This window comes from Dichomitus squalens, assembly GCF_000275845.1.
Source record: "Dichomitus squalens LYAD-421 SS1 unplaced genomic scaffold DICSQscaffold_65, whole genome shotgun sequence".
NCBI lineage: Eukaryota > Fungi > Basidiomycota > Agaricomycetes > Polyporales > Polyporaceae > Dichomitus > Dichomitus squalens.
The window spans coordinates 83,441-100,754 of NW_006766947.1; the positions used below are offsets into that span (position 1 = coordinate 83,441).

General features: G+C 56.3%; 7 protein-coding genes across 7 annotated transcripts; 5 read left to right on the plus strand and 2 right to left on the minus strand.

Annotated features, from left to right (window-relative positions):
- Positions 1-56: 56 nt before the first annotated feature.
- DICSQDRAFT_183536 (uncharacterized protein) lies at positions 57-1,199 on the minus strand (the record flags this gene model as incomplete). The annotated part of the gene is made up of 2 exons (XM_007370317.1): positions 57-921; positions 979-1,199. 2 exons carry the CDS (start codon positions 1,194-1,196, stop codon positions 57-59), a joined length of 1,083 nt encoding a protein of 360 aa, XP_007370379.1.
- Positions 1,200-2,410: 1,211 nt separating this feature from the next.
- Positions 2,411-3,436, plus strand: DICSQDRAFT_174475 (uncharacterized protein; the record flags this gene model as incomplete). The annotated part of the gene is made up of 1 exon (XM_007370318.1): positions 2,411-3,436. One exon carries the CDS (start codon positions 2,411-2,413, stop codon positions 3,434-3,436), a length of 1,026 nt encoding a protein of 341 aa, XP_007370380.1.
- Positions 3,437-6,164: 2,728 nt separating this feature from the next.
- DICSQDRAFT_112457 (glycoside hydrolase) lies at positions 6,165-8,530 on the minus strand. Its single transcript, XM_007370319.1, has 6 exons — positions 7,937-8,530; positions 7,684-7,877; positions 7,439-7,586; positions 6,585-7,379; positions 6,304-6,525; positions 6,165-6,240 (listed from the first exon to the last, which is right to left on the minus strand). The coding sequence occupies exons 1-6, from the start codon at positions 8,091-8,093 to the stop codon at positions 6,176-6,178; spliced, it is 1,581 nt and encodes a 526-aa protein (XP_007370381.1). The 5' UTR covers positions 8,094-8,530; the 3' UTR covers positions 6,165-6,175.
- A 1,372-nt stretch (positions 8,531-9,902) lies between these two features.
- Positions 9,903-10,208, plus strand: DICSQDRAFT_33294 (uncharacterized protein; the record flags this gene model as incomplete). Its single annotated transcript, XM_007370320.1, has 1 exon — positions 9,903-10,208. A coding segment is annotated over one exon (306 nt), but the record flags the coding sequence as incomplete, so codon positions are not given.
- Positions 10,209-10,716: 508 nt separating this feature from the next.
- Positions 10,717-11,703, plus strand: DICSQDRAFT_163671 (uncharacterized protein; the record flags this gene model as incomplete). Its single annotated transcript, XM_007370321.1, has 3 exons — positions 10,717-11,053; positions 11,124-11,392; positions 11,454-11,703. 3 exons carry the CDS (start codon positions 10,717-10,719, stop codon positions 11,520-11,522), a joined length of 675 nt encoding a protein of 224 aa, XP_007370383.1. The 3' UTR covers positions 11,523-11,703.
- Positions 11,704-12,816: 1,113 nt separating this feature from the next.
- On the plus strand, positions 12,817-14,881 carry DICSQDRAFT_92995 (GroES-like protein). The gene is made up of 5 exons (XM_007370322.1): positions 12,817-13,685; positions 13,746-13,836; positions 13,890-14,085; positions 14,150-14,550; positions 14,617-14,881. The coding sequence occupies exons 1-5, from the start codon at positions 13,417-13,419 to the stop codon at positions 14,734-14,736; spliced, it is 1,077 nt and encodes a 358-aa protein (XP_007370384.1). The 5' UTR covers positions 12,817-13,416; the 3' UTR covers positions 14,737-14,881.
- Positions 14,882-15,901: 1,020 nt separating this feature from the next.
- DICSQDRAFT_174481 (uncharacterized protein) lies at positions 15,902-17,005 on the plus strand (the record flags this gene model as incomplete). Its single annotated transcript, XM_007370323.1, has 2 exons — positions 15,902-16,101; positions 16,156-17,005. The coding sequence occupies 2 exons, from the start codon at positions 15,902-15,904 to the stop codon at positions 17,003-17,005; spliced, it is 1,050 nt and encodes a 349-aa protein (XP_007370385.1).
- Positions 17,006-17,314: the final 309 nt, after the last annotated feature.

Below are 17,314 nucleotides of genomic sequence, written 5' to 3' on the forward strand. Positions count from 1 at the left end.
CGTACGTGGACATTTCAAGACAAATACATGGCGAGAGTGTGCATACAACCCGTTCATCAGTCTTCCAGCCTATTCCCAGGCTGGTACGCCGCGTTCGAATCCCCAAAGCACCTGCCCTTCTCATTGCGCAAATGGCGCGTGAGCGCATCGCGCCGGCTGAACGTCTTCCTGCAGCCTCCAATCATCAGCACGCCCTCGAAGTCGAAGATCGGCGCCGCGCGTACGACCTCAGCGGGCACGCCGGCCTCCAGCGCGTCTTCGATCGGCACCCCGCAGCACACCCAGGCCGCGACGGCCGCCCCGCGCGTGTGCGTTTGGATGTGGCGCTTGAGATCGGGAGTGCGGCGGTTGCGCTGGACGTACTCGCAGTATGGGCACTGCCAAGGATTGGTGGGGGTAAACGAGGAGGGAGGGATCGCGGCGAGCGCAGAAGCAGGCACGTTGCGGCGCCGAGAAGCGATTAACTGGGATGATGTTTGGGGGTACGGCCTGGGGGAAGGCGAGGGTTTGGAGGTATAGGAGACCGCGGTGTGATCTGCGCGCGAGGATGAGCGGGTGCACCGAGCGCAATGGGACACTGCGCGACTCGAGTGTTCGTCTATCGCTGGTGCGAGGTCGTACTCAGGGTGCATGGGCGGTTGAACCAGGAGTGGTGCGACGCATAGTGCGGTCGCTATCGAGCCGGTGTTTTTGAACGGGGAGGGTGCGATCGCCTGATGGGGCATAAATGAACCATACGCGCTAGTCTGAGTACTAGAGGTAGGGATATATCCATGCGGAACTGGATGCGTGGTGACGCTATGAAAGGAGTTTCCCATGTGACCGTTGGGCTTATCCACGGAGAACGGCGTAGTGAGCGATGAGGGTGACGGCGCAAGACCAGAGTCGTTCGTGCCGGGATATGGGAACTGGCTACCGATGCTACATTCGTGAGGTTAGCTCAACGTCAGGACTACGTAGAAAGCCAACACTACTCACGAGGCTTCGTACAGCTCTCCGGCTGTATACGGCGATGGTCCAACATACCCCGAGTCTCCATTGGGAAGGTCCCACATCGGAAAGGCAAGCTCATCGACACGGTCAGGAGTATGACCCATGAGGGCGTCATACGAGGTGCCGTCATCATAGAAGGTACCGGAGGGGTTATGATATGTAGAGCCCGTGAAGCAGTCCAGAGAAGGTAAAGAGGGATGCATGACGGGGGAAGGGGGTCACAGCGGAAGAAGCGGGGGGTTCGAGGGGTGTCGTTCTGTCCATGGCTGCCCGAGCTTTTATCCTAGACAGAGTACAAGGCTCTCCAGATCGTCGGGTGGGGCAATGTGTTCGGGAAGAGGTACATTGACCATCGTCGGAGACCAGGTGCACGACGTCGTGAGCGCAAGGCGGGTTGGACCAAACAGCTTTCCACACGAATGGGCAATCTGACGGCTCATCTTCCCACGACCCCCTCAGATCTCGCGTAACATTGCACAACCCCGTCACCCGGCGACACCCGCTGTACTGCTGATTTTGTCCGATACGTGTGCGGTTCGCGCTGTCAGTTTGACCGTTGTAACTCTGCTTTGCACCCCTCGGGCACCGTGTCCAGCGTAGTCGTGTCGTACCTCAGTGAGCAAATATCGACTCTCTGATCACGTTAGACAACCCGACCTATTCTCCTCGCACATAAGGTAAGATCTGACGTCCACCATCGACACTTGTTTTATGCCGCCACGGTAAGTATACATACATGCGCCCTCTTTGCGGAAGGGCGCTGAAACTATGCCGGACCCGGGATCGGATATCGCCTACTGTATCATGAAGATGAGATGCGGCTCCATCGTTTGGTATGCATCTGATCCATCTCCTCGGGCGACGCTTCATTCTTAACACGCCTGGCGGTCTGATATTGGGTCTCCCCTCTGCTGCTGTCCAGTTCTTCACCTGGCGACTTATCGGCAAACCTCCAGTCTTTTCACTATGGCGAGACCTCCACCTGTACAGAACATTCTGCGACACAGCCAAACAACACTTCCCGCACTCTAGTTATGCCTGGTACCATCGGGGAATGCAGTGTGGTGAGTCAGGAGTGGCGTAGGATCTTAAGCCACCCCTGCCTATACGCGCGTTCAGTCATCCCATGGTCTTGTATGTCCCGTGCCCTATGCGTCCCTGTTCACGCGCGTGGCTCTCCCCTTATGCTGCCTTCTGCTAACCGGGCGACGTCTGTTGGTCTCACGTCGGCATGAGAATACAGGAATACAGGTCCTTTTCCATTCTTGGCCAGTAATGATGGCCTGACGCCTGGAACGACGACTATCCACGACCGCATTTGGGCAATTGAACAAGTCAACCACCGGCTAGCTCTTCTTTTATTCATCAAGTCACTCATGTTGAAGCCTGCTCTTCTCCATCCGCGACGTAACATGCCATGGCAGGGTGCTTCCCGTTCTGTGATTGTACGAACCACCTCCCAGTCTATCCTCCAGTCCATACCTATCGTCACCGGGGCAGGTGGCCGCCTCCTCAGCCACGGCCGGTTCTCCAGCACGCCACGTACCCGTATGTCCCATTATACCAATCTACTCCTGCTCAGGCGCAGCCCATCCTTGCTGAAGAGTCGCGACGCACGAAAGAGCGGAGCCAATCACGGGACTCGAAGACGCGTCGCGTTCACTTCGCCGATCAACCCATCGTCATCGATCTGCCAAACCACCCGCCACGAAACGCTCCGGCCGTAGATGCAACCACTCGGCCTCGTCCGCGCTCCCCCAGCATAACTCGCGCGCCATCACCCATCCGACCAGCCGTTAATCGAGCAACCCCTCCAGTACGCTCTCCCGCTCGTGCCCCTGCTGCGCATGCGACCCCTGCACCACCACTCAGAACTTCTGCACCTGCCGCTTTCACTCCCGCCACTGCCGCCCGGCACTGTGACCAGCGCTCCGCCACCACTCCACGAATCCTTCACGACTTGCTCACGTCGTTCCCTTCCGGCCTCTGGGACATGAGACGCAACGCGAGACCGACGTACCATCCCCAACACGAGCCACGCTACTCCGAGCCCGTATACCCGCACGACCGCCGTAAGACGTCGATCAAGCTCTACTTCACCCCGTGTAGCCGCACCGAGTTCTCGTGGATCACGAAGGTCCGCGCAGGTTCCAGGAAGCATCTGACTGTGGACGACGTCTTGGATGCGATTAGCACCGAACTATTCAGGCGGTCGGCGGTGAGGGACTTGTACGAAAGTCACCCGTGTTTCTCGAAGATCCGCAGCGCGCGTCGAATCCGGACGCGACGCGGTTACACGAAGACGCCACATTACGACGACGCGTTCCGGAATGTGGACTTGTACCATGTCGACCACGGGCAGGTCCTCTACTTCCGGGGGCTCAAGCCGGAGAGATTGCGTGATGGGGAAGTGGTGTATCTGGTGAAGTTCAGCTACGCATGACGCGCATACTGAGGGTGAGTGAAGAGAAGGGCATATGCTATGCGCGCTCTTCGAGAACAAGTCTACTGATGCACGGATATTAGGTCCGGTATGTCCGCCTGTCCTGTTCTTGTTTCTTAGAGGCTGCGGATCGGCCCCGTGGATCGATACGATCTACGCATGCTTTGTGCCTGTCGATGCCTCGAGGTGGCCTCGAGAGTGTTTAAGATGCCTATGCTCATCATTTCCATCCGCTTGCCCCCGTTCCCTCCAAATCATCGATTCCCCCGCGTCGGGGCTCCCGGTGCTGAGCAAGGGTTCTACTCTACTTGTGGCCATATCTCCACTCTAGCCCCTGCTCTCAGCACTGTGGGACACGTCAGTGAACTCATTTCGCCTTCTTTTCTCTTTCACTGTAATTCCCCGTTCTTGATCGGGGCGCCCGTGCAATTGAGGATGCGCGGGCGTACCCGTGTCTTTCGGGGACCACGTCTTCGTCGGCGACTGTAGCGGCGCTTGGCAGACGTTGACTCCATTCGATTCCTTCGTCGAAGAATTGATCCTGTACGTTGCTTATGACGCTCACGACCCCAATGAAGCATATTTGACCTGCATGTTCCATCGAGCAACTGATACTGTTCCGCATTATCGATATCGATCGTCCTGGTACGACATTGAGTGGCACCCTAGTCTCTTTTCGACTGCCCCACGCCCGTTTTCCCGTTCACTCTTGGCAGGTGCGTTCAGGGAGGCACTAGAAGCAGGAGATAGGCCGGTCGGCGATGTGCGGCCAGCTCTGGCTCCTCGCTCGCGTTTCCCAAGTCCTCGATATATCCTGCAAGGGCTGCGCGTGGATGAGCGATAGGCCATGCCTGCTTCTCCATCTTGCGCCCCCCAACGGGACCCCTGTTGCCTTTGTAAGTAGTCCGGCCGAACATCCCGGAGACGTGCTTCCATAACGGGAGAGTGAGACGCGGAACGATGACGCTGACGCAAGCCGAACGGCTTCTTGGACAGAAGGTGCCACCCGCTGAACTCTCACAAAGGTACGACCACTTGCCTACTCGAGCAGACACCTGAAGTCCATGTTCCGGATCTGCGCGCAGTCTGACCCAAAATCTATAAAAATGCGCTGGGTAGAGGAGCACGAGATTAGTCCTTTGACCACTATCTCCTCGATAGCTCCTCACGCAATATCCCTACCGTCTGTGTAGTCTCATAATCAGCTTTTTCGACTTACAAGACGCAGTCCTCTGGCTACTATAACCTGGGATATATGGGTTGGGCGCCGGGACACGCGCCATACCCTCAGCAGTGGGCGGGTGGGTCTAACCCTCCCCCACCGCCCAGACACCCCATCTACATCCCTCTGCCGCCCGTCTCCCCGTATCGTCCCAATCAAGACCTCGGCAATACTCTGCGTTACTACCCACCTGGCGCGCCGCTCAATCCTTTGGTCGAAACCCGACCAAGGGCTCCAGTTCCTGGGCCGCGCCAAAACATACCAAGGGTGCCGCACCATCAGCCGCGAACACCCAGTCCCGATGTCGACCACCGACCGTTGCCACGCCCTCTTCCATCTTCCGTCCGGGTAGCCAGGGGGCTCGCAGCGGACACACGCCCCACCCTAAATACCATCCTCGCAGCCCCAGAACCGCCGTTTGGCATGTTGGGGCTCGACTGGGACCTCGCAGACCATCCCATCCGCAACCTCAGCCGAGAGGAGAACCGGTGGGTTGATGTGCGGGAGTTGAATGGGGCGGCCGTGTGCGCGAACACGCGCGAAGGCTCTCGCCCGCTCGAGCGACTCGTCCTCATGTTCGCAGGGCTGCCCGTGGAGATCGAGGTCACACATACGCACCCTGCGAGCGGTCGCGGCGGCCGCGCTGACTGGGACGTGCCGTACGTCACAGTGCGAGACGTCTTCCACGCCATATTTGACTGGGTCAAAGCTCCGATAGAGGAAGGAGAGATGGCGATGCTAGACGAGCCACTCTTCGCCAGAGTTGTTGAGGCGGCTGAGATGAGGCGGAGGTGGAGGCCGTTGGGCTGGGATGACAGCACGGGTGCGCATTTCCTCAGGATTGACTATCTCGGAGCAAGGCGGCACTTCCGGGGCATCCGTCCTGCAAGACGGGAAGAAAGGAAGAGATCCATGCGAGACGAAGAGTTGATGAGGTGTTTGTTGTCGAGCTCGGCCAGAGCGAGTGAGAGCGCCACAGTCGCGGTGTCCAGTGAGATACCCTCGCGCTACGTATCCTATATCCTTATTCCACCCCAAATTCCTCCCAGTGTAAGATTAGTACATTGTCGTCCTATCCTCGCTACCGTGCTTTGCCTGTCCTGATCGATGATCGTTCGCTCTGAATGTACTCCACTCTACTATGCTGTTATCGCTACTGTATTTTATCGTGTTGTCGTTGTACGCTATTCATGCTCTCGAGGTTGTTTGTCGCTACAATATACGCGTGAGAGGCACACGTGGATATTGATGCATTGACCAGTACCAGAGCGAGTATGTTGGCCGAGCAGTAAATGAAGAAATGGCGAGCTGAGAACGAACATGTCATAACCACACTCCTAGAGGAGTGTGTCACGCGAGTTCGTGTATGGACGTGTTGTAATTCTGCTGGAATCTAGATATGCGGCTGCTTTTGCTGTGTATACCTGGAGAGGAATCATCACAACGGGATGTCACTGGCGGCTCGCATGAAGGCGAACATGCCATGGATAACATTTGCATATGCATCGATTTGAAGGTTAGTGGCTCGAAACGTTGGTCATGTCCCCTGTTGCAGCTACGTAGCCTTGTATGAAACCGTGATCTACGGCGGGAGAAACACAATGAGTCGTCGTTGCAGACGAGAAAGCCTCAGTAAGCGACACACCCCACTCCCAGACATGCTTGCTCGCAATCCGGCTCTCGAGTTGTTCCTTGCGGTGATTCATCCATGGGCCTTTGAATCCGACTTCTTCCAGAAACAAGCTTCCCAACTCAGCCCATTGACGGGCGAAGAGGTAGGCGTCGTCCCAGCCCGCCGAGAAGCCTTCCTCAAGTCTCCAGTGCTCGTAATCCCCAGGATACTGCGACCAATACGCCTTATGTTGTTCTAGTTTCGAAGCCCATGAGTGTCCACAGCTGACACTAGCATGAGGAAATGCCTCGTACCTGAAGCGCTGGTTTGTGCCGCTTGCTTCCTCGCATCTCTCTCGGAGTCCTCTCCCGCGGGCGTGCCCTTTATACTTCGGAAGCCAGTGGGGAAGACTCCCGCCTCGACCGCGTCCCGGAGTGACCACCCGGTGTCCCTGCTCTCCTTCTTGTACGTCCAGAAGAACCAGCCTGCGCAATGCTGGTCAAACAGCTGCAGCTGCGCCTCGACGTACGCCCTCTTCGCCTGCACCTCGTCGCCCGCGCCGTGCAGCGAAGCAGGGTTGAGCGCGGCGGACCACTCCCCAACGACGAGCGCCGCACACGACTCCCGGAGCTTGCCAGAGGTGCGGGAGAACAACGACGCGGTGCCGTCGTTCGGGTCGCGGAGACGGCGCGCGTGCTCCGCCGCGGGGGTGCTGATGTCGTCGTGTGTGAAGCAGCGGTAGAGGTGGTGATCGAGCACGGTGAACTCGGTCCCGGACGACTTAATGAAGTCGGCGTACTGGTCGGTCATCCAGGAGTCGCTGATGTAGACGGGGAGGTAGGGGTTGACTTTGCGGACGGCGCGGATCGCGTCGAGGTACCACTTCTTGAGAGCCTGGTTGTGGGACCCGGGTTGGGGCTCGTTGAGGAGCTCGATGCCGATGAGGTTTGGGAGTTGATTCTCTCGACCGTATGCGGTGATATGCTTAGTGAATGTTGCGAGTATGTCGATGGTGTGAGACATTAGTTTTGCGGACGAGAAGAACTTGGGTTCGAGAGACGTCCCGGAGTGGGAGTCCGCATTTTGCTTGCCCGGCGCAGCATGAAGGTCTAGTCCGTGTCGCGCTGGTCAGTAAACTGGTATGTATGACAGAAGTGCATAGCCTTACCGAAGAGTACGCCTATCTTATGCTTATAGGCCGTTGAAAGAGCATTGGTTATCCTGCTCCATGCGCCCGCGAATATATCATCGAGACCGGCGAAGTCAGTGGAGTGAAGTACAGAAGGGTCGGCTCCGCATATGTGGTAGTACCCGATCTATGGGGAATCATGATTGTCAGCTGAAGGGAACATATCGACACGCCCGGGTACCAATAGCGTAGGACGCGCGTCCCCCGGAACTCCTGATACGCACCGGGATGCGAACAGTATTGATACCTGTGGCGGAAAGCCAGTTCCAATCGTCCTCGGTGATCCAGGTATCCCAGTGTCGCTCGAGGATCCCCTTCGCATTCTCCCCTTTCGCGACATCAAGGTCGCTCTGCGCCGGTGCTGCCGCCGCCTTGAACGGTGTCTCTGTGATCCACCGCTCAAGGACGAACCAAGAGCCTGACAGTCCATGAAAAGGTTTAGATATTAGAGTCTGAGAGTGGACGCGAATTGCTCACCGAGGTTGACGCCTCTCTGTTTGCGATAGCAGTACAGGTCGCCCTCGCTAGGGAATTCCTCGTGTATGCGTGCCGCATTGTCCGGCACCGTAGCTGTGGGGTGGGTCCCGAATGTGTCTCGGACGCGACGCTTCGCACCGCTGTAGATATTCTTCATGCTGTTTTCCCGGATGACAGTACAAAGGCAGCCTGGCTGCCTCTCGTCACTCCGCAGTGCGGGGAGTCTACGCCACAGCTCGACACGTGCAGACCTCGTGACGTCACTTCCTACTCGACGCCCGAGCTTCTCCTCTTGACGAATGTCCTGCGCAGATGAATCATGGTATTGTTGTACAGAAAATCAAAGATACGAAGAGGGGACAACCCATGTTCCCGAACGGTTAAGAGTTTTCATGAAGTCGCCATGAGTTGCGTGATTCGTGCATATGCCGACTCGTAGTGAGTTAGAGTTGCTGCAGATCGGACAATAAAAACACAAAATAGAGCTTCACTTGGCGCCATAGTAGGTGCCTGTAGGACGCCTGTTGGCCGTCGTACAGCAGATTTGGGTGCACGCAAGGTCGACAGCAGGAGGGGCTTCGAGAGATCGACGACGCTCGTGAGTCGATCTAGATCATCGCGCAACGAATATCATCCTCTCAGGATGCAGGAAAACGTCGATTAGTCACCACATCGCACTGTACTGAGCGACGCACGAACCTTGAGCTGGCGGCGACGACATCGGCAGCATAGCCAGTCTTCAGAAAAGGTATTACATGGGCTTACAAGGCAGACGGATATCAGGCTTCTGCAAGGATATGGGAAAGCATGTTGCCTGGCAGCAGTATGGATTGATGAAGTATCAGCGCGTGCGCTGCGGCCGTAGTACATAATTACGATGCAAACGTTCGAACGGTCGAGTGCGACGTGAAGAGGAGGCACGCGAGACTAAGCGAGATCTCAGGCGGTCGTGGGACGATGAGCCGTTGAGTTGCCCAATCGTGTGGATTTGTGTTTGGTCCATACCCAGCTTTGTGCTCGCGACGTCGTCCACCTGGCCTTCGACAACGGCCAAGGCACCCTGCTCCCGAACACATTGCGCGCACCGAAGATCTGGAGTCTCCATTAGAATGTCGAGGATAAAAGCTCGGGCAGACATGGACGGAACGACCTCCATCGAACCCCCCGCCCCACTCAGTCCCTCCCTCCTCCCAGCAAGATGAATGCTCCAGCTTGTTCCGCCCCCCACTTCGCGTCCGATACCTACTCCCCTACACACGCGTACGAGGCGTACGATCCGCCGTCACATGCCTCTGAGTATGCACTCAGCGGCTATGACCATCCTGCCTATTCTCCGCAGTGGACCGACGCTACCGACAGGTGTGCGTTCATGTACTCTGAGCAGGTATCCAGTGCTTTGTGAGTACTACCTGCGTACATTTCAAGCAATCCTAGTGCTTACTTGACACGCAGCTTGAATACGGAGATTACATACGCGAGTGCAGCTATGTCATCCGTTCCAATCCCCATGCCATCGCTACCGCCCAGCCACGGACAAATCCCTGTACTCTGCGACATGCAAGCACAGTCTGAGTTGCTTTGGGGAGACGATCTCGGGGATTGGCAGTTTCCCGCGTATGTGGAGTCCATGGGCCACAACGAGTCCCCTCCGATCCCCCTCAGGCAAGCACTTCCCTCGACGCCACCGCTCTGCGTCTCTCCCGACCTTGTTTTTCCCGCTGGACGCGACGAGTGCGATGGTGTCCCCTTCCCCAACGAGTGCGTACCTCAGACAACGTCGAAAAGCTCCCAACCCACTCGCGGTGCACGTCGCGCAGCTCGGACTGCGTCGCGGTCCTCTTCGCACTCATCATCCTTGGCCTCCCCATCGCCTGTGGCCGAGTCTTATCCTGGAACTTCTCCGCGTCTCGTCGCGTCCACGCGCAGGAACACGCCCGTATCCTCTCCGAATGCATCCTCATCCTCCGCACCCATCCGCACCAACCGCTGGGCGTGTCCCCATTGCCCCTACGTCCAGCACAACCGTCGCTCTCCCGACCTCAAGCGCCATATCGAAACGCATACGCTTGGTGTGGATGTTGCGATGTGGGTGTGCTGTGGGGTATACGCGTTGGACGCGTTGGATCAGGGCGTTTCCGTGGAGGTCGTGCGGCAAGGGCACATCATGGACTTTGATGGGGTACCGATGATTGGGGGATGCATGAAGACGTTCAGCAGGAAGGATGCACTGATCCGGCATTTGAAGGCGCAGAAGGGCAAGTGCTTTGGGGACGCGTGGTCGATGTACCAGCCAGGGAACCGCTTGAAGAAGGACTAGTCTGAAGCTGAGGCGTTGAGGGACGGGGCGGCATCTGACTCTGTAGTTGCATTTGTAACATACCTTGTGCTCGTATCTCGTATTTCTCCTGACTTTTGCTGAGGATCTCCTGGAAGCGGGACATGCGATATTGCAGGAATCGACTTACCAGCCGGGCAGTAGGCAGACCGGACAGAGGAATCAAGGCGATGGGTCGTGTTCGCGCTCGCAGCGCAGAGTCTTCGATTTCGTCTCAATAACTCCTTATCCACCCACCTGCAGCCTCAAAGTAGTATACAGGCGAATTTGGGACGCCTAGTAGCTGTTCGCGTGCGCGGACCGGATAAGCGTCCACCCTCGTGCTATTCATTGTTGGTATGTTCGCTACCGCAGCATCTCAAAGTTCGATGCCTTATCTACCCCCAGAGGCATCAACTCGACGCTATTCCCCTTGGTACCTCCCTCCTCAGCCTACGATTCAAACATGCATTCAAATCACAAGCAGATCCCACCGTTGAACCGTTGCATCGCAATTTCCGCCCAGGCATTCCACTGCTCAAACAAGGCCCCTCACCCCCAGCCCTACTGCACCGAGCATGCCGATGAGTGTCGCGCACTCGAGAAGCGACTGACAGAGATCACGAAGCAGACGTGGCGACGGAGAGATGTTGTACGGGACCTCATCGCGGAAGAATGGGAGAGGGACGAGTTTGTCGACGATCGCTATGCTGGCGATGAGCAAGACGTTCGGTCGTATCTAGAGTCAATCGACGACCAGATTGGCGTTATGGTAGCACTCAAGACGAGGTTCTTCTCGAGAAGTCAGTCTCTTCACCGCATTATACTCAGGTCACTGATAACTCACTTCGAAACCCTCCTTCATGTTTGCAGACGAAGGGACCGTGAGCATGGACGTACTAAAGGAGTGGAAGTGGCGCGCCGTCGTTGTCTTGAGCGATCTAGGGCGACCCATGGCCGCGGAAGGAGAATGGGACTATCATGACGACTATCATGAGTATGTTCTCCCGCATGACCCGGAAGAGCCCCCAGGGTACCTGACCCTCCACAGTTCGCGTGATTTCGATGCTTACACAATGTATACGAGCGACGATAGCAGTGCTTCGTCTGAAGGTACCCATCCGATGGAGGATCCTGCCACTGTAAGCCCTCGGACACATTCAGATCGCAGCGGGGCTGCTAAAATTGCTGATGCTCTGCTAGGGCACGGTCGCACGTAATGAGGGATGGATTGCGGGTATAATCCGTGCCGTGATCAAGGCCTTGATGTAGGCGAGCTCACGCACCGGTCGAAACCGGATGAGTGACAGCGAAGCGGGGATTCAGTGTATGGCGATATTTCCTACAATGCGACTCTCATTAACGGCTTGCCAAAGTCGTGGCGAGGGCCACTCACATAGGCTGACGATGATAGTCTTAATCTGTGGTCTTGTCGGTGAAATACATGACATCGATTGATTCGTTCTGAAGCACGAGAAATCTCTGCAATGTAACCATGCAGTCGTTGAGCCAGATTCATACCCCCTCTCATGAGAATCTGCGGTATCTCTCTAGTTTCCTGTGTCGTCGTGACTGGATAGCACACAAGCCAGTTTAGCAAGGTAACGCACATGTGGAGTTTGACGACGTCGTAATCCCACGGTAGTGATCGCTCATGGTTCCTTGATCTCGAGCGCCATCGACCACCAACACATTAACGCATGCGTTGACTTCATGAAGACTTACTCCAGGACCCGGTCGTGCTGTTAGTCGGGACGGACGTCCGGACACTACCTGATTGCTGCAGTGATGGCCAGTGACAGGATGTTGTAGTATTTGACGGTCGCTGGCCGAAAGTAGGACATCAAGGTCTAGATGAATAATTCACGTCAATCTAGAGCAAGACGATCCAAGAAGTGCCGCCCAATGGGCACCGCTGTCAACGCCTGTGAAGCACGGTCGCAGTGGTCTTGGCAGCTGATGTATAGAGGAAGGACACTCACCCACAACCGTAGGTGCATCTCCGACACTGCCAGGTCACTACAGTCACAGTCTCTTGGATCCATGGAGCCGAAGCGGTCTCATTCCTCGACATCTGAGAGATCTCATATGTGATATGTTTCATGGACCGAGATCATTTACGGCAAGCGCAGGTATCCAGGTCGTGACGCCCTCGTCATGAGCGTCTACAGATACAGTGCTCCTGGACGACGATCGTCGATGTTATCATATCCGATCGCTGGCTCGCGCGAACACCTTCCACCAACCATTGCGTTATAAATTCACCTCCTCTACTTGCATTGCCCTCGTACCCGACCCACTAGCACTCTGCTTTCCTCAGGTCTCAAACGAAGCTAGAACGTCGTCTCCCTCAAACCATCTGGGACCGATTGGGTCCCTTGAGCGTCGCAAGCCTAGGAGTGCAGTCTACTCGACATTCTCTCCACCGACGCTGATCGAGTGACGCGTCAGATGTGCACTTGTCGTCAATTTGTGGAGCATCATGCGGCATCAGCATGGCCGTATGTCCGAATGTTAAGCTCAGACGGTGGGCTGACGTTCATCGTGTGAAGAGATGACCCCACCCACGGTCTTGATGGTACAGAAGGAACTGACGGTAACGTTCTGTCCTCACTTACTCATAGTCACAACGCATACCCTACTCCGAGTCGAAGGTGTTCGTTCCTCGTCAAAACAGGGCGTATCAACGAGCTTCCAAATCCGGGTATTGAATAGCTCCGAATCCGAGAAGCTTGGAGCCTGTATATCTCTCTCGCATTCTCATTCATCTGCGTCGCTCCCTTCCCCATCTCATGTATGCTGACGATTTCGGGCCGAGAGCCAAGAGACCAGAACCTTATACGGCATTCAACGCTTCGGAGCCGTTGTGGGGCTCGGCGCTTTCGTGGGTCGATGTTGCTTAGTGTACGACCCGAGGAAGCACCAATGGACGTGCACTCGACAAGCACCCTCCTACGCCTGGCCAAACAATCCACGGTGGATTTACGTGCTGGGTCGTACTCTCTACCTGTCACGAGCTCCTGATCTGCCTTAGTCAGGTTCGCCGCTCTCCGAGATGAATCTCGACCACGTCGATCTCGTGGATTGCCAAACTGTTTAAAGGGCATTGTAACGAGATCGTGCACCATCGACAATTCATACACCCTCCCGTCCTCTCACGCCAGCCATGTCAATCCCAGCCCAGCAGAAAGCTCTGGTTCTCGAATCCAAGTTCGGGAAGTTCGCCTTGCAAACGACGGACGTCCCGCGCCCCGGTCCCGGTGACCTGCTGGTGAAGATCGAGGCCGCAGCCCTCAACCCGGCGGACTGGAAGATACAGACATACGGCATACTCGTCAATGAGTACCCTGTAGTCCTAGGTGCCGATGGGTCTGGCATCGTGATCGCGGTTGGCGAGAAGATCTCCCCCGAGGCATTCGCCGTCGGGGATCGCGTGTGAGTCGACCAAACTTGTTCAGGAGACAACCTGTTCGAACTCCCATCTTGATCAATCAGCACCTTCCAAGGCGATATTGACTTAGAGAAGCAGATGCTACGTGGTACTTATAGTCAGTACCTCACCATCCCCCACGAGGCCGTTGCAAAGGTCAGCTATGTCACTCATAACAAGGCCTGAACACTGCTGAGACATGAAGGTAGTTTCCGGACAACTTGTCTTTCGACGAAGCAGCCACTGTTTCGAGCGGTGTTGCGACGGCCGCCTTGCCGCTGTACAACCATGTCGAAGGAGCAGATTCGGTCAAGCTCTTCCCTCCTTGGAAGGAGGGCGGAAGGGGAAAGTACGCAGGAAAGTCGTTCCTTGTCGTCGGGGGGGCCACATCTATGGGACAGTTCGGTTCGTACCCTCATGCCATATCAGACGTACGCGAATACGGAATACCGACCTTTCCTCTGCCCAGCTATTCAGTTTGCTCGCCTGTCTGGTTTCTCCCCCATCGTGGCAACCGCCTCCCGCCACCATACCGCGTTCCTCAAAACTCTGGGAGCGACACACGTCGTGGACCGCAAGCTCTCCACCGGAGAGCTCCAGGCCGAGTTCGCCAAGATCGCGAGCGGGCAGTTTGAAGTGGTGTATGATGCCGTTTCCCTCGCGGACACCTTCCCTCTCTCCCTGGCTGCCACTGCCCCCGGCGGCCACCTCGTGGTCGTCCTTTCTGCCGCGGAGATCGCCGAAGAGGCTGAAAAGCAAGGGAAGAATGTGCACCATGCGCGTGGTTGGTTCGTAGCTCCGATCAACCGAGAGGTGTCTGGGCCGCTGCTCGCGAGCCTTCCGAAGTTGCTTGAGACCGGCGACATCAAGGTGGGAGTACTTGCGCTGATGGACGTGTTTCGGGGCCGTTTTGTTGATGGGAATGCTGTGTTTTAGCCGAACAGAGTCGAGGTCCTCCCTGGCGGACTGAACGGGGTCGTTAGTGGTTTGGAGCGGCTGAAGGCTAACCAAGTTAGTGGGGTGAAGCTCGTCGTTCACCCGCAAGAGACAGCCTGAATAGTGTGAGACGGAGGGATACTTCTATTCCCATGGCTCCTCAGCCTGAGCAAAGTGTCGATTGGACCGTGTATTAACCTGGAGTTTGTCTTGGTTCATTTCGAATCACGGCCCGGATTCGATAGAAATGTCAACATCTCAGACGGTCACTATTGCTTCAGAGGGGTTGTCAACAGCGCTCGAGGGTATTATCAATGTAGCCCACCGACGTCCTTCCCGTTCGATCACACTTAGCCTCGCCCTAAGTGCGTACGCTGTCCAAGAAAGGACTGTGACCATAGCATCGCACTTGGTACCCGGGCAAAAGTTCTGGGACATGAGATGACCGAGATTTGATACTGCAGACAAATGGGAGCGGGCATCTATCAGAGTCGACACAGGCAGACCTCCTGACGTCATTCCTACTCATTGCCCAGATTCTTGTCCTCTTGACGAACGTCCTGCATGGAGTTATGATATCGCTGTACAGAGAATCAAAGATACGAAGAGGCCCGCTGGACGAGTTGTGGCCATCCTGTAGGAGATTTACGCACGCGCAAGCTCGACAACAGAAGGCGCTCCGGGAGATCAACAACGCCTGTGAGTGAATTCAGATCATCGCACAACGAATCATCATCGTTAGGATGCAGGAGAACGTTAAATAGTCACCGCATCGCACTATACTGAGCGACGCACGAACCTTGAGCTGGCCGCAACTACATCGGTGGCATTCAGGAGCCGGTCACCTTCAGTATTGCATGCGCTTACAAGGCAGACGGATATCCCAATTATGCAAGAATATGGGAAAGCATGTAGTCTGACAGTAGGCTGAATGAATGAAGTATCAGCGCGTGCACTGCGGCCGTAGTACGATGCGAACGTTCGAACGTCGAGTGCGACGGTAGCGAGGTGAAGAGCTGCCACGCGAGAATAAGCGAGATCTCAGGGGGTCGTGGGACGATGAGCCGTTGAGTTGCCCAATCGTGTGGATTTGTGTTTGGTCCATACCCAGCTTTGTGCCCTGGCCTTCGACAACGGCCAAGGCACCCTGCTCCCGAACACATTGCGCGCACCGGAGATCTGGAGACCTCACTAACATGTCGAGGATAAAAACTCGCGCAGCCATGGACGGAACGATTCTCATCCAACCCCGCAACCCGCTCAGTCGCCCCCTCCTCCCAGCAAGATGAATGCTCCAGCTTGTTCCGCCTCCCACTTCGCGTCCGATACCTACTCTCCTACACACGCATACGAGGCGTACGATTCACCGTCACTTGCTCCTGAGTATGCACTCGGCGGCTATGACCATCCTGCCTATTCTCCGCAGTGGACCGACGGTACCGACGGGTCTGCGTTCGCATACTCAGAGCAGTTATCTAGTGCTTTGTGAGTACTACCCGCGTACCTCGAAAATAATCCTAGTGCTCACTTGACACGCAGCTGGACTACGGAGACTACATATGCGAGTACAGCTGTGTCATTCGTCCCAATCCCCATGCCATCGCCGCCGCCCGGCGACGGACAAGCCCCTTTACTCTTCCACACGCAAGCGCAATCTGAGTTGCTTTGTGGAGACCATGTTGCAAAGTGGCAGTTTCCCGCTTGTGTGGAATTTATGGGCCACAACTCGCCTCTGATCCCGCACAGGCAAGCTGTTCCCTCGACGCCCGCGCTCTGCGTCTCCCCCGACCTCGTCTATCCCACTGGACGTGACGAGTACGATGGTGTCCCCTTTCCCAACGAGTGCGTACCTCAGACAACATTGAAAAGCTCCCAACCCACTCGCGGTGCACGTCACGCAGCTCGGACTGCGTCGCAGTCCTCCTCGCACTCATCGCCCTCGGCCTCTCCATCGCCTGTCGCTGAGCTTTATGCCTGGACTTCTCCACAACTCGTCGCGTGCACTCGCAGGAACGCGCCCGTACCACCCTCATCCTCCACTCTCATTCGCACCAACCGCTGGGCGTGTCCCCACTGCCCCTACGTCCAGCACAACCGCCGCTCACCCGACCTCAAGCGCCATATCGAAACGCATACGCTTGGTGCAAGTGTTGCGATGTGGGTGTGCTGTGGGGTATACGCGTTGGACGCGCTGGACCAGGGGGTACCGCTCGAGGTCGTGCGGCAGGGGCAGATCATGGACTTTGATGGGGTATCGATGATTGGTGGGTGTAGGAAGACGTTCAGTCGACGGGATGCGCTTCTCCGTCATCTGAGGGCTCAGAAGGGCAAATGCTTTGGGGATGCGTGGTCGATGTACCAGCCGGGGAACCGCTTGGGGAAGGAGTAGTCTGAAGCTGAGGCGTTGAGGGACGGGGCGGAATCTGACTCTGTAGTTGCATTTGTAACATACCCTGTGCTCGTATCTCGTATTTTCGTGGCCCCCTCAAAACTTGCTTGTGAGCACACTCCCGATTGATGCATGCACCTGCTGCCTACGTTTCCCTTGGGCGACGCGCGCATGTTCGCATCGTGGGAACTTAAACCGGCACCGTTCTACGTGGGTGATCGTTCGCTGCGGTTCGCATCCTGACCTTGCTCGGAGCTCCTGACGGTCCTGGCGCGTCCCATTACATGCTCAACTACTCTATCTTGTAAT